This window comes from Phaethon aethereus, assembly GCF_964289735.1.
Source record: "Phaethon aethereus genome assembly, chromosome: 1".
NCBI classification, from domain to species: Eukaryota; Metazoa; Chordata; class Aves; order Phaethontiformes; family Phaethontidae; genus Phaethon; species Phaethon aethereus.
Genome location: NC_138575.1, coordinates 54,422,481 through 54,438,124, shown reverse-complemented (window position 1 = coordinate 54,438,124; position 15,644 = coordinate 54,422,481). Strand labels below are relative to the sequence as shown.

Here is a 15,644-nt window from a genome sequence, read left to right as displayed (position 1 = left end):
GTCACGTAAATGCTCACGCACCCAAGAGTCGGGCCACCAAAGAACATCAAAACAACCATCAGGTGGATCAGGCTGCTAAGATTGAAGTGGCTCAGGTGGATCTGGACTGGCAACATAAGGGTGAATTATTTATAGCTCGGTGGGCCCATGACACCTCAGGCCATCAGGGAAGAGATGCAACATATAGATGGGCTCGGGATCGAGGGGTGGACCTGACCATGGATGCTATTGCACAGGTTATCCATGAATGTGAAACGTGTGCTGCGATCAAACAAGCCAAGCGGTTAAAGCCTCTCTGGTATGAAGGACGATGGTTGAAATATAAATATGGGGAGGCCTGGCAGATTGACTATATCACACTTCCACAAACTCGCCAAGGCAAGCGCTATGTGCTTACCATGGTGGAAGCAACCACCGGATGGCTGGAAACATACCCTGTGCCCCATGCCGCCGCCCGGAACACTATCCTGGGCCTTGAAAAGCAAGTCTTATGGCGACATGGCACCCCCGAAAGAATTGAGTCAGACAATGGGACTCATTTCCGAAACAACCTCATAGACACCTGGGCCAAAGAGCACGGCATTGAGTGGGTGTATCATATCCCCTATCATGCACCAGCTTCCGGAAAAATTGAACGATACAACGGACTGTTAAAGACTACACTGAGAGCAATGGGTGATGGGACATTCAAAAATTGGGATAAACATTTAGCCAAAGCCACCTGGTTAGTCAACACTAGGGGATCTACTAATAGAGCCGGCCCTGCCCAATCAAAACTTCTACGTACTGTAGAAGGGGATAAAGTCCCTGTGGTGCATGTGAGAAACATGCTGGGGAAGACAGTCTGGGTTACTCCTGCATTAGGAAAAGGCAAACCCGTTCGTGGGATTGCCTTTGCCCAGGGACCTGGGTGCACTTGGTGGGTAATGCGGAAGGATGGGGAAGTCCGATGTGTACCTCAAGGAGACTTGATTTTGGGTGAAAACAGTCAATGATTTGAATTGTATTATGTTAATTGTTCAGTATGACATTCTATCTACCATATCAATGGTATTATAGTAAGAATCACCCAGACTGATGAAGAATGAGCTTCACTGAAACCAAGCAACGTGCAGCAGTGATGAAACCAGAACTGGCTTCAGCAGCTTGCGCCCAACAAATCCCTCGAGATCGACATCTTCGACCTGCAGATCATGGACATGGACCGTGCCAGATGACAATCCAACACCACATACCATCTCCCCTGCCCTGAGAGACTGCTATGATGGATGAAGCCCAGAGTCATGGACTGAATGAACTACACAGACATTTTAAAGTGATGGCCCATGGACTAAGAGAGTGATATCTGTGTGTATATATTAAAAGACAGGAAGAGTAATAATGAATAATTGGAATGTATTGAAAAGTATAGGACCTGGGCATGACGTAAATGGTATGGAATAAGGGGTGGATACTGTCCTGGTTTCAGCCAGGATAGAGCTGGTTTTCCTCACAGAAGCTAGTGTGAGACTGTGTTTTGGATTTGGGATGAGGAACTGTTGATAATGTGCTGATGTTTTGGGTTGTTGCTGAGCCGTCAAGGACAGTCCAGCTTCTTGTGCTGGCCTGCCAGTGAGCAGGCTGGGGGTGCACGGGGAGCTGGGAGGGGACACAGCCGGGACAGCTGACCCAGACTGGCCAAAGAGATATTCCCTACCATACGACGTCATGCCCAGTACATAAACTGGAGTTGGCCGGGGGGGCGGAAATCGCTGCTCGGGGACGGGCTGTCGATCACGGGGTGGTGAGCAATTTCTGTATTGGGCCTCACTTGTTCTTGTACATTCCTTTGTTGGTATTATCATTGTTGTTTCCTTCTTTCTTTCTGTCCTATTAAACCGTGTTTATCTCAACCCACAAGGTTTTTCCTAATTCTCTCCCCCGTCCCACTGCGGGAGGGGGAGTGAGCGAGCGGCTGCGTGGTGCTTAGTTGCCGGCTGGGGCTAAACCACGACACTCTGGTATCCAATTTGCAGGATTTGAGGGGTGGGGGTGTTTTTTGGGTTGGGGTTTTTTTTTGGTATATTAGCAGTCACATTTTTCTACTTTGAAACAAAAAATCTTCTTTACTGTTTTGTGAACAGCCCATAGTAGATCATGAACTGGTTACATGGGACATATAATGAAGCTGACTATAAAATAAGTGCTGTAAAATACAGAAAGATAACAAAAAAAATTATTAAACTTTTGGTTTATGTGTATGTAATTTATTTTAAAAAATAATTGGTTAAAATGGGAGCTAAAATATCCCAAGTAAGAAGAATAAATTTACTCTACCTTTAAAGGATATGATGGGTTCTCACTAACCTTACATTTGTATCAATCTAGACTAACTGACCTAAAGTCAATAGAATATGTACTTGTGAAAAAGGTTGTGCAAAATCAGATTATAAACTCAGTGTAATTTCTAGAGTAATATTGGGAGAACTGTTCTAATTGAAATGACAGAATAGTTATTAGTCTTTGAGATTGCCCGACATAAAGTTCGTGACTGCTATAAAGATGAATGTGTAAAATTATTTTTATAAATAAATTATATTTCTATCAACATGACATTTGCTATTTTAAGTTCTTTTCAAGATAAATTTTCTCCTAAAGTTTAACTACACTTGTTGCAGTGATCTTTAGATTATTTATACATCAAATTTCTGACATTTCTGTACTTGCTGAGCCGAAAAATTAACTTCACAATTCTGCTTTATTTGCAGCATCTGGCGAGGACCAAATATAAATTGCACAGACAGTTCAGGTTATACTGCCTTACATCATGCAGCTTTAAATGGACACAAGTAAGTGCCTCACGTTTAGTTTTTACGTAGCATGGTATTTAACTGCGTTAACTTAAAAATTTGTGGCATATCACTGAGATTTTCACAGAAGATTGACAAGCCTTGACTTAATAAAATAATCTTATTTCTGACAGGATATATTAATATAAGAATTTTTTGACATTGTCATTGATATCAGCATGTAGTAATGACAAATGGGAAATGCAGTTTAGAAGCTATTGATTCAATACTGTTTTTTCCAAATTCTTCCTTGATTTTCATTAAATTTATTATTGTTACTGCTAGTGGTGGCTCTAGTGCTTTTTAGCTGAAGCAAAATTGCAACAGAAAATTTTGTAGTATATTTGTGTGTTTATGTACACATGTATAGTGCATTGAATGTTTAAGAAAGCAATATTGTGAAACAAAAGGACAGTATAGATTAATCATTATCAATGTCAAAATAGTATGGTAAGAATATTTAGTAGTTATACACCTGAAAGCAGAAAAAAATAGGTATTACCTTGTACGGGACCTTGTAGCTTTTCCCTCCCTGCTGTCCATCCAAGTTACTGCACGCACGTCTCAAAAAGCTTGGGGAAAGCCTGCAAAATCCCCTCTGGGCGTACCAGTGCAGCTGAACTCTCTAAGGCATAAAAGTGGCAGTAAACAACAGTGAAAACTTGTTCCATATTATGTTATTACACCCTGTAATTCGTTCTCTGTTACTGCTGTTGTAGTTGCTGTTACTTACATGTTGCCCCTTGCTACCTTCATTGCATTACGCTGCCAAGTGCATGTTGTTATTAAGGCAGAATGAGAAAGAAAGATTTTAATGAGTGGGTTCTAGTTCTAGTGGGACGGACCCCACTGTAACCAAGGTAAGAGCTGCCCCACTTAATGCAGTCCATCTGTCCTGTTTGTAAACTGATGGTGTTAACAGTCTGGATTTTCACTAAAGAAAATTTTGACGTGAGGCTTTGGGTTATTTCTCTGTGGGAGATAAGGAACAAACTGAAATTAAGAGTGATTTGCACTAACTTTAATATGATTTTGGACTGTCCATAAGATAACATATGAATCCATAATAATTATAATTTTGTTAACTAATTTTGCAATTTTTGAAGTCTTCCTTGGAAAAATTAAAACTTTAGATTGTGTCTTTAATTGCATTCTAGAGATCTGCATATTTTCTTTAGACCAGATGAATCTTGTGGTGAATAGAGGATATTCTGTTTCTGAATAAATGAATGAAGTTAAAATACTGTTAAACTGGATATTGTACATTTTCCAAAATTTTGGTTCTGTAGCAAGGTTCAGAATCATCCATTAATATATTTTACTTACATGGAATTAGGTGTAAGTCCTTAATATAGTTTATTAAACTCAGCTTTTTTTAAAAAGGGAGAAAGTCACATTTCTCTTGTTTATAGTTTATGGATTCCTTCTTGCGCCATTGCACATTTTTGATTGACGAAAGCCCAAGCTTTAGCTTGCAAAGATTGCTGGTTTTAAATAGATGAAAACTGGTTCTAGTATGTTTAATACTGACTATAAACCAATAGTTACCTAGCAAAGTAAAAATATTGCTATATAAACACTGAATCTACCAGAGATTTGAAGTGAATCCTAGCAATATAGACTATAAAATCCCAAGACATACAAAAGCCAAATAGTGTTTTCACACACTTTGTTGGCTAAACTTCTGCTGAAGTCAGAGAGAACTTCAGGAGGTGGACTTATGTACAGCAGCAGATATGACTGCTGGTTTTGAAAAGATCATAATGGCCACTGGCTGCTATGAACCCTCACAGCAGGGTAAGTAGCAGTTACCACATTTATAGCTTGTTGTATTAAAGTAAACTGAAATACATCATGAGGTATATAATGATAAATCATAATGGTTCGGGACCTGCAATTGAAGTCATCATACTGATCCTGCTACAATGGTAGCACTGTCAGCAGGAGAAATGAACAGACACCTGGTGGTTGTAATTTCATTAGTCACCTCAAATAACAAATAAATAGCTTTACACTCTGATTCAGATTTGAAAGTTGATATTAAAAAATCAATATTGGGTACAATCTTTTGACACATAAGCCTTCCGACTTCGGAGAAGTTCTTGTCTTTTGAAAACTTTGGGGGTTTTAATTTTTCACACTTTACATTAGAATGAACTTCAGACAGGAAAAGTGAGAACATGAGACTTAATGACCCAGCCAAAAATTTGTGGCTGGGACACTTGTTGTACACCCATGCAAGTTCCTGCTTGATCATTGTATGTGATGAATTCCCTCCTCCTTGGTTATTCTGGGACAGTTCTCTCTCCTTTTGAAACTATTCTGCCTTATAGAAGTAATTAAATCATATCTGGGGCAGGGACTTTAATCTCAGTCTCCCTAAGAAATTTTACTTAGCCCAGTAATGTTACTGCACTAATGACTCTCTGTCTCCTCCTCCGAATTTTTTTGTACAAAGTGAAAAAGTTCTGACAGAGCACTAAAAAAGACTCACCTTAGAGAAGTGTGATGTGTCAGGGCATTCTTTTGAAGGATGGAGGAAACCTAGGTTCTATTTTGTAGCTTGAACCTTGCAACATACTCTTCCCAATAGTTACTGTCCATTATCTATAGATTTCAGTTGTGGAGGGGTTTTTTTCTGTTTTTCTCCCACTTAGTTAAATTTTAGTTTCCTTCGACTTCTGTCCCTTTCAGCTACACTGTGTATCTAGCCTTCGTTAGAGTGTCTACTACAAGACCAACTATTATGACATGAGAGGTCTCTCAAACCTTATTTGTACTAAAAAGTTTCTCTCGGGAGTCACTTTTCTGGAATCTTCTGTGTAGCAAAAGGCTTTCTATAGTAAAGCTGCTCTTTCTTAATTGTTTTCATGTTATTTGACCTTGTCAGGAGTAAGCAAAATCGAGCTTAAAGTTTCTCTCAAAGCTTAGATGTGACGACTCCAGTATCTCTGTGATTTAATTTGAAGACGTTGAGATTGAAGACATAGATTGAGAGTTTTTTTTGACCTGGATATATCCACTCTTACTTGCCACATTTTTCTCTCAATAGGCAATTAAATAAGGTTCCATAAAGGTTGGGAGAACAGTTGCCTTGGGATTTACCTTCTGTCTTAATTTGTAATGGAGGACTTCATTTTCAGTCATAATATAGGCTGCATTGAGCTCGCTCCCCACCTCCCTCCCCTGATTTTTTGAGCCAAATCAATAAGAGACAGTGTTTCTATATTCAGCAAAAATGTGCGTATAACTGCCCACATTGGACCATAGATGCTATTAATATAATAACTAATGAGGCCTGACTGTGTCAAACTATGAGAAGACAAATGGAGAGATAAGACAGGATTTATTTACTTTCTGACATGCTTGATAACCAATGATAATACCGCACAGTTGATTTTTAAGCTTAGCTTTTGAAGTTAAGTAAGTACAGGAGACTTAAAAATCAGGGATGCAATATACCAGCTCATACTAATCTTTCGTTTAATGTATGATAAGCCCACACTGAAAATACTGAAAAGAATATAATAAGAATTAAAATAATAAAAGTCACTTTTTTCTTCACTGCTCTCAGGAAGCTGGATGTGGTAAATGAAAATAGAAGCAGTTATTCCATAGAAGATAGTATATATCTAACTAGATCATCATTAAATTGTTTCCTCCATTTTTGAGATAATGCCTTAAAGAAGAAGAAATTCTATTACTTTTAAGCCTTACTGCAAGAACCATGTCCATAAATCTACCCTCTTGTCTTCCTGCCTCCAGAAGTCAGCAATGGTGGGGACAGGACTACTTCTCTGCCTTTAGTGTCTGGAAGGTTTGTCTTGAGGAGATGCACGTGGCCTGGACTGGCAAATTCTAAAAATGATTCCATGGCCAGGTGATCCTGTTGAAAGAAGCAGATTCAGAGAACTGATGTTAATATTGCTGATGGGTATTCATAAGAAGTAAAAATCATTACAATTAATGACATTTTGCCTATGTTTTACTATCAATTTCATTCTTAGAAATGATTGGTCTTCATTTTTGTAGCTGTTTCACTTGAAATACAGATTTTTTTCTGATATCCAGAGCAAAAATTTTGGTAGTATGTATGTTTGTGTAAAAGCTTAATGAAATAAGTTTCCTGTCAATTTTTAGATTTGCTTCCTATTTTCCAGGGATATAGTTCTCAAATTACTTCAGTATGAAGCATCAACTAATGTGGCAGATAATAAAGGTTATTTTCCTATTCATTTGGCTGCTTGGAGAGGAGATGTAGACATTGTGAAGATTCTCATCCATCATGGGCCATCACACTCCAGAGTGAATGAACAGGTGAAGTGATAAAAAATATTTGTGTATATCATCAGAAAAGAGTAGCACATATTCTTTAGGTCTGGCAAATTCATAGCCAAATTTAAAAAAGATATTTATTTTCCATTGTTTCAATAATTCCTTCTCCAAGACTGATGAAGTCTTCCAATATAAGCATACCAGATATCTTTCTTCTGGATGGGCACTGACCTAAAGGATATTAGATTTTGAAAGTATGAAAAAAACCTTTGACTTGTTTCTGAAAAATTGTATGAAGACATATTCTATGCATCTTATATTTATTGATGTAAATTTGCATAAACTCTGTGTCTTTTTTACTTTATTACATATCAAATTCCTGGAAAACTCTGAGATAAAATTAATATTCTTGGGATATTTTGAGTGTACTCTAAGTGAACTGATATGCAGAGATAAATGACAAACCAGATGGACTGCATGTATGCATGTGCAGCAGAAAGGACACATAACAACCAGGAAAAAATGATGAGAGTATTACAGTGGGTAAGGGCAAGATAAGTATATTTTATTCTGTTGTCAAACATATGGCACACCTGTTTTCATTCTGTGTATTCTTATATGGTCCATTAGTAGGGTTAGTATTTAGAAATAGAAAGAAAGGCGGCGATTAAAACCTGACACCATCTATAATCAGATGAACTGCTTGGGGACTGGAAGTAGACTGTGAAATATGAGCAGTAACCATAAGCTATTGAATTTGACAGGGTTATCAGGAAGTTATTGGAATGTAAAGGTGGGAATCAGCTCCAGATTCCGATCCAAATTTTAGTGTCTACATTGCCTATATATTCACTGTTTTATTCCATAGAGGTCTAGTCATGAGCCAACAGGGTTATTCAGGTGACCAAAAGTAAGGCAGGATTCATTTGCCCAAACACAGAAATACAGTACCTTCTAAAGCCCTGCAATAACTGAGACATCTGTATGGGCCTGAAGCTATGACAGAGGATGCCCAGAATTTCTATGTCCTTGTGGAGTGGCTGATAGACTCCAGGTAGGGTACCCTACAGCACCTCAAACGGCAAAGTACAATCTAACAAATTAATTGCACTCTCAGTGTCTATGTTAGTGTGGCCAGATGGAAAACTGTGAGAAAATAAGAAACGTTAGACCTAAATTGCAAACATGTAGCCTGTGTGACATGCCATTCCTTGAATAACCTATTTGGTATTTGAGGTTATACACTTAGCCATTGGAATCCATATAATTATGATAGGAATATCAAGTATTAGTGCAGGAAATGTAGGAAAATAAAGTAATAAAATACTGCCATGTGACAGTCTTCTGGGAAATCCTATAATACTCTGACTCATCCAAGAAAAAATACAAAAAAACCTTGTCATTCTGTGGTTTCAGTTGCAGATTAGGAGTTTCTCAAATTTTTGCATTCTCATCAGCTGTTGCATGTAGGATAAAACCAGTTGAATTGTAGGATTACCTTTTGTCAAGGAGAACTTTTTTTTCAGTTTTATTTCTGCAACAAAATAAAAAAACAACTTTCTGATTGCATGTTATCCATTTGCTTGAAGAGATTTCTTATACTCTACTGACAGAAAACTGGAAGCTGTGCAGGAACTTCAGAGAGAGGGATAGTGAAAAATATATTTCAGTAAGATCAGAAAGAGAAATGTAAATTCAAACCTACTTCTTCCCAATACCACACATACATCCAAACTTCTAAAATATTCTTGAGCTTGATTAGGTGTGCTATCTAGTCTCTCTGGTTTGATCACTGGAGCAAATAAGCAGGGATACATTTGATTCCATACCCCACTGAATCAAAAAGGTCGTCTTGTCAGATCTCCTGCTGTTTATGCATTTTATGCAAAATCTTTTTCATGGAAAATGCGTGCACAACCCTCACAAGAAATGTTGGACCTTAGGTCTCTTAAGGGAATCTTCATCATATAAAACCTTGAAGTTCAAATCCTGCACACACAGTTCTTCTGACTTTGTAAATGCCCTGGTGTTCCACTCTAGCCAATGGCCAGCTTTAGTAGGTGGACCACTTTGCTGGCACCAACTTTCCTCTGCTAATTAGTACTCTACACAGGCAAATATTATCCATATCATGGAAATGCCATGTTGATATACAGCCATCTCCACCCACATATCCTCAAATAACACCAGAGTGGCATCCTCACCCTAATACCTATTGTACATTCTTAGGAGTCTGTAGGTTTCTGAGGCTTTTGCTTATTTGTTGACAGGCTCTATATGAGGTGGCTCCTCATAGCTTCTCTCAGATCTGTGGAGCTGAAGCTACAGCTTATAAGAAATCTTGGCCTATTTTTCTTCCTTGTTTTTTCTTCTGAGAGTTGGGGAGAAGGATAGCCATTTTTCCTTGCACTTTTTCACCACAGCAAATAATATACACAAGTCAGACTATTTTTCCTGGGTTTTTTTTGGTAAGGTTCACATTAAAAATGTATGTGCTTTCAGTTTAAGAAAATAATTTTGTTCATTATTTAAAAATTGTTGCAACTTATTTGTAATACGTCTTTGCTTTTCATCTATTTTGTTAAAATTCTAGATAAAAGAAGTTCTTCTAAAAACTTAAGTGAAAGTAATAAACAACACAACAAAGAATAAATGAGAAGCTCATGATGCATAAATGTATATTACATGAATTAATGGATTTAATATGGTATAATAGAAATTAATTGAACTGCATTCTACACATTTAAAATGCAGTTTACTGGCATCATAGGATCATATCCAGCCATACACAGCATTTAAAGCTCTGAATGCCCCCTACTGTTCCCATTACATAAAACTGAAAAAAATAGTAAAGAAGTGAACAATTAAATGACAATTATTTTATGGGTGTGGTGGAATGTAGACTGGCGACTCTACACACAGAAAATGGTTACAGCCTAACATGTAAGAATAATTCTATCACTGTTTAATACAAGAGTCTTAGCTGACATACATGATTTATGTTTTAAAAAATTTAAAAAAATGGTGAAATTACAAAACGTGTAAGTGCTTAAACTTCATTGATGAAGACTTGAAAATATGTAAAGTATAAATTGAATGAAGATCAAGTAGGTAGTATGAGATCAAGATTTGTTAGTAAATTAATACCAAATACAATAAAAAGGTGTGCTGTTAACAGCCAAACTACTTACATGTTTGTTTATGTAAGGACATCTGGGTAGCACAAATATTTATTATAGCAACTCTCATCATAAAATTATAAAATTGGTAAGAAATCCTAATCTATGAAAAAATAAATAATAAATAACAGCCACATATAGGTCAATATGTAGTGTTTGGTATTAACACAGGAAATCACATTCAAAAAAGGTGAATGACATCAGGAATAAATGTCGAGTTCAAAATATATTTTTAATAAATATATATACAAAATATGAATAGTGAAAAATTTACAGGAAAAAATGTGAACACTTCTAAAATTTCTCGGTGATGTTTTCTATTTTGTGATTCTGCTTGTTTTTCTTTATGCACATAGCATGTGTTTTTCCATACATTTGTGTATTTAATGTACTATAGAATTTGTCTGTGCATCGAATTGTAATTGTCATAAAAAACACTCACATTTCCTTAATTCCATTTGACACTTCTGAAATGTGAAGGAAAAGAGTTCAGGATGCATTCCTAATATGTAAATGCCTAACATCTAACATATTTACTCCCCCAAATCATCAAAATGAAGCACAGACATTATATACTTCTCTCAGTGACACCTCAGGGACTTCTAGGAGTACAAAGTAGCCTGCAAAAACCATAATTTTAATGTTCTGCATTTGATGTTCCCACCCTCCCCTTAAATCAGAGACGATGATAATGAATTTCAGAATTTGCCTTGCAACTCTTATTAGACTCTTATTAGAAGAAAAAAATGTGCAGAAGCAATCTTTTTGATTTGAGCTGATTGCAGCAATAAATGTGAAGAAAACATTTATTCAAAGTAGTCAACCCAATTACAGAATTACTTTTAAATTTTTTTTCCATGTAAGTAAAGGTGAATTTCAATGAGAAGTCAGTAGATTTGATTTTGATTCAAACTAGGTAATTTGCAGTAGAATTTTTCCCAATAACTTTTACAAAAATTGTCTTTTTGAAAAAATATTACTGTCTAAATCTAAGTATTCTCTAATTTATGGGACAATGGCATCTTTATCTGCCATAATATTGTTCTTATACGGTAAAAATATTCATTAGAACAGGTTCATAGAATCATAGGATGGTTTGGGTCGGAAGGGACCTTCAAAGATCATCTAGTCCAACCCCCCTGCCATAGACAGGGACATCTTTCACTAGACCAGGTTGCTCAAAGTCCTGTCCAACCTGACCTTGAACACTTCCAATGATGGGGCATCCACAGTTTCTCTGGGCAACCTGTTCCAGAGTCTCACTACTATCATCATAAAAAATGTCTTCCTTATATCCAATCTAACTCTACCCTCTTTCAGTTTAAAGCCATTGCCCCTTGTCCTGTCACTATAGGCCCTGGTAAAATTCTCTGTCCATCTTTTTTACAAGCCCTCTTTATATATTTAAAGGCTGCAATAGGATCTTCCCAGAGCCTTCTTTTCCCCAGGCTGAACAAATCCAAGTTTCTCAGTCTTTCTTCACAGGAGAGGTACTCCCAGTCTCTGATGATTTTTGTGGCCCTCCTGTGGACCCATTCTAACAGGTCTATGTCTTTCCTGTGCTGAGGGCTCCAGAGCTGGATGCAGGACTCCAGGTGGGGTCTCACCAGAGCAGAGTAGAGGGGCAGAATCACCTCCCTCAACCTGCTGGCCATAATTCTTTTTATGCATCCCAGGATAGCATTGGCTTTCTGGGCTGCAAGCACACATTGCCAACTCATGTCTAATTTTTCACCCACCAGTACCCTCAAGTCCTTTCCTGCAGGGATGCCCTAATCGCTTCATTACTGAGTCTGTACTGATATTGGGGATTGCCCTGACCCAGGTGCAGTACTTTGCACTTGGCCTTGTTGAACTTCATGAGGTTCACATGGGCCCATTTCTCAAGCCTGTTAAGGTCCTTCTGGATGTCATCCCTTCCCTCTAGCATATCAACTGCACTACTCAGTTTGGTGGCATTCACAAACTCGCTGAGGGTGCACTCAATCCCACTGTCTATGTCATTGATGATAATACTAAATAGTATTGGTCCTAGTACAGACCCTTGAGGAACACTACTTGTTACTGCAGTGTTCATTAGAGATAAGAATACAGAGCCTTAAACTACACTAGGAAGGAAAAAATAGCAATGGAACAGGGTAGCATGCAATAAAGAATTTCAGTACCTCAGTATCAACTTGTTGTAGATTTAAAGAGAAACATAAAGAAACAGTAGTGTTACAGGGAGAAGGAAATGCCCAACTATGTTATTTATCAGTATTTCTCCTCTTACAACCAATATTTTTAGTTTAAGTAAAATACTTTTAGTTTTATTACATTTCTGTTGCAAGTAATTGTAAACTACTTGTATCGCTTAAAACAGATTGAATAAACTAAAACGTCTGACTTGACTGATTACTTGACTTGCTTTTATTGGCAATTGCCCATGCACTAAACTTGTGTTCAGATTCTGCACGTAGCCAAATTCTCTGTATTATTGACTACATACTAATACTAATTATAATTAGTATTATTCACTACATAATTTCAGCATTCATACTACAATGGGTAGCATTTGATACCCAATGGAGCCATGTTCAGAATTTCATTCAGATTCCACTGAAAAAGATCATATCTCCCCAAATGCTTTTTTGTATTTATTTGGTCTCGTTAATGTTTCTTGGCAACACTTGTGCAAATGTAGTCCTTTTTCAAAATTACAGTTAGACTTTCTCATTTCTGTATTAAAAATCATCAGGGGTCTGCCTGTCAAAAAATACTCCTAGACTTTTGGCAGACAGCTTTAGGCATAGCTAGAATATTATTTTGTGGCAGGACAAGACCTCATGAAAGAAAAAATTCAATCAGGAATGGTAGGTCTTAAAAAAAACCCAACAAAGTTAGAGAAACACATCCAGTGATACAATATAGAGAACTTTCTTTTAAATACTTAATAGGTATGAACTCTCAGATTTCTAATTCTTGAATGTAAGCAAAGTTGTGAATAATTTTGCATCTATGTACAATTTACAGTTGTAGCAGAACAAAAGAAAATATTTAGTCTTGTCTTAAATGTTTTGATTTTTAAATTAGTTTTGAAAATATATCTGGAAATATTAGGGTTGCCTGAATCCTGATGCTTGGCTTTGTGTTTAAGAGAATACTTGATAAGGAAATTTATGGGCTTTTTATTTCTTTTATGACTTTGAAATTAGACAAGTTCATTGATGACATGTCATAAGAAGAAGGATGTCATTAGTTATTTTTCCACATAAACTGTAAAAATCTGTGCACTGTGTAAAAACCCATTTCCTTCATCAAAAAGAATGGACAATAAAGTCACAATGTTGTTCCCAAGAGCTCTCCTCATTCTTGGCTGTGTTTCTGTTGTAACATTGTTCAGTCTTTGACCTAGACATCCAGGAAAGCACTTTAATTCCCACTGTAATTAAATACAGTGACTTGCTACTTGTGGAATCAATCAGGCAAACTTCCTTATTTTTTTCAGAACGATTAACTTATATTGGTGGAACTTCTCAGGAAACTGCCTTCCTGTTTTAATAGATGAAGTAAGAACATTCTGAGATCATTCCTTTCTCTGTCCTGGATATATGGTTTCTCTATTTTTCCCTCTATTTAAGTCTTTAATCATTAAAGCTTTTTTTTTTTTTGGTACCTTTTTTTTCTCTAGTTGATTATTCTTGAGTATATTGAGGCGTAGATAGACTTTTTCAAACTCTCCCATTGCTCCATCCTTCTTTAACTTAAATTATTCTTTCATAACTGAGGCAATAGCACAAAGCTTTTCATAAAAAAAGGTCTTGTTCAGTTGCTTGACATTGGGATTACGTGACAAAGAAATGGCTCGGTGATTTAGGAAGTCTCCATTTTCAGGCTCATCATCAAAATGCTTAGATAATAAAGGAGTTGAGCATTCTTTGGAAAGATCTGTAAAATTACTACTTGAGAGTCATTATTGCTTGTATAGTACTTTCATGGACTTTAGGAGCTTTAAAATTTGCTTGGCAAAAATGAAGGACTACACAACTCTGCAGTAAAAGTCCTAAATATACCCACTGGTTAATAGTGGTTTCACAAGGACCTATATAATATTCATGAGAGCCAATCATTCTCTTGATATCTCCTGTACTTCTTCACTGTCAGACTGCCAAGCTGCAATAATTGTGTCTATAACATATTTAGTAACCTGTCCTCTAATGAATAGACCTTAAGATATGCTCTACATTTTGCAGTGGCATGCGTTCTGAGTAGCTAAATGATGTAGTGCAGCCTGCAATACTGACCAGATGCAATGCTGTGAAGGCACAATTCTGTTTTCAGACTTCAACAGAAGTCTGAGTTCTGGCTGTACGTGGAAGAGAACAGATTCAGAGAAAGGCGAGAAAACGTCAGGACCATGCACGTGAAGAGACTCATGTAACAAATAATGAAGAAAGTGATAAAAGGTTAAAAGCTGAATTATAAGGTGCCTTCCTCATTTCTGAGAGAGACCATATGAAAAACTACTTGGGTAAAATATGATTAACTATGAGTATTAGGGACTTCTGCTTTATACTCTTGTTGCATAATATTGGTCTACTCTTCTTTTTGTTTTACGTTTTGTATGTCTGTCTTGGTTCTAATTTCTAGATCTTTCTTTTTCTTGACTCATTCAGTCCTAGAATCTATCTTGTAGTTTCTAACACGTAATGAAGTATCTAAAATTTCTAAAAGCATTCTAGTCTTTTTCTTCAGCACTAGATGCATTATTTAGCCCTTGGATATCAGATTTGGAGATCTGATTGCACAATAGTAACTCACATGCAGACATTTGTATTTTCATAGCAGGTGAACAGCTCACTGCAATGAATGTTAAACTTTATGTACTCCAGAAACAACTGTTTACATTAAGGACTGAAAATTTAGGCAATAGTACTAAATTATTATTAATTTCTTTGGGAATATTTTTTCATGTCTTTCAAATACGTCTTCAAAATAATAGGCTATTTTACAGATATGAGTACAAACGGTACCTTAAAATCAATAGTTACACCTGGGTTAGCTCTGTCTGCCCAAAAGACAAGTAAAAAGTAACAGCATTTCTGGGAGCAAGGAAATCACATCACTTCAACTCTTAATATATCATCATATGTTATTGTGTTGGCTTTTTTTTTTTGTCTTATTTTATGTCTTCTATAAGAAAATGCATTAAGGAGGAAGTTCATAACACTGACTGAGACATCCATGTCCATCTTTCCATGAGGAGTGAGAAGAGGAAGATAATGTTTCTTTCAGTCCAGGAAATACACTGTTATAGCCTCCTCCATTTTAGGGGTCTCTCTGGGAATGCTGAACCAACTGTGTCTATCTGGTAGGCATTCCC

At 36.7% G+C, this 15,644-nt stretch overlaps 1 protein-coding gene across 4 annotated transcripts in view; it reads left to right on the top strand.

Moving 5' to 3' along the window:
• ANKS1B (ankyrin repeat and sterile alpha motif domain containing 1B) overlaps positions 1-15,644 on the top strand; it is a gene marked incomplete at both ends in the record, with an annotated part of 473,260 nt that overhangs the window by 55,092 nt on the left and 402,524 nt on the right. For all 4 annotated transcript variants that reach the window (XM_082013919.1, XM_082013918.1, XM_082013917.1 and 1 more), the window contains 2 exons: positions 2,748-2,828; positions 6,989-7,145. In XM_082013919.1, the coding sequence (XP_081870045.1) occupies positions 2,748-2,828; positions 6,989-7,145 (238 nt within the window). The remainder of the gene's footprint in view (positions 1-2,747; positions 2,829-6,988; positions 7,146-15,644) is intronic.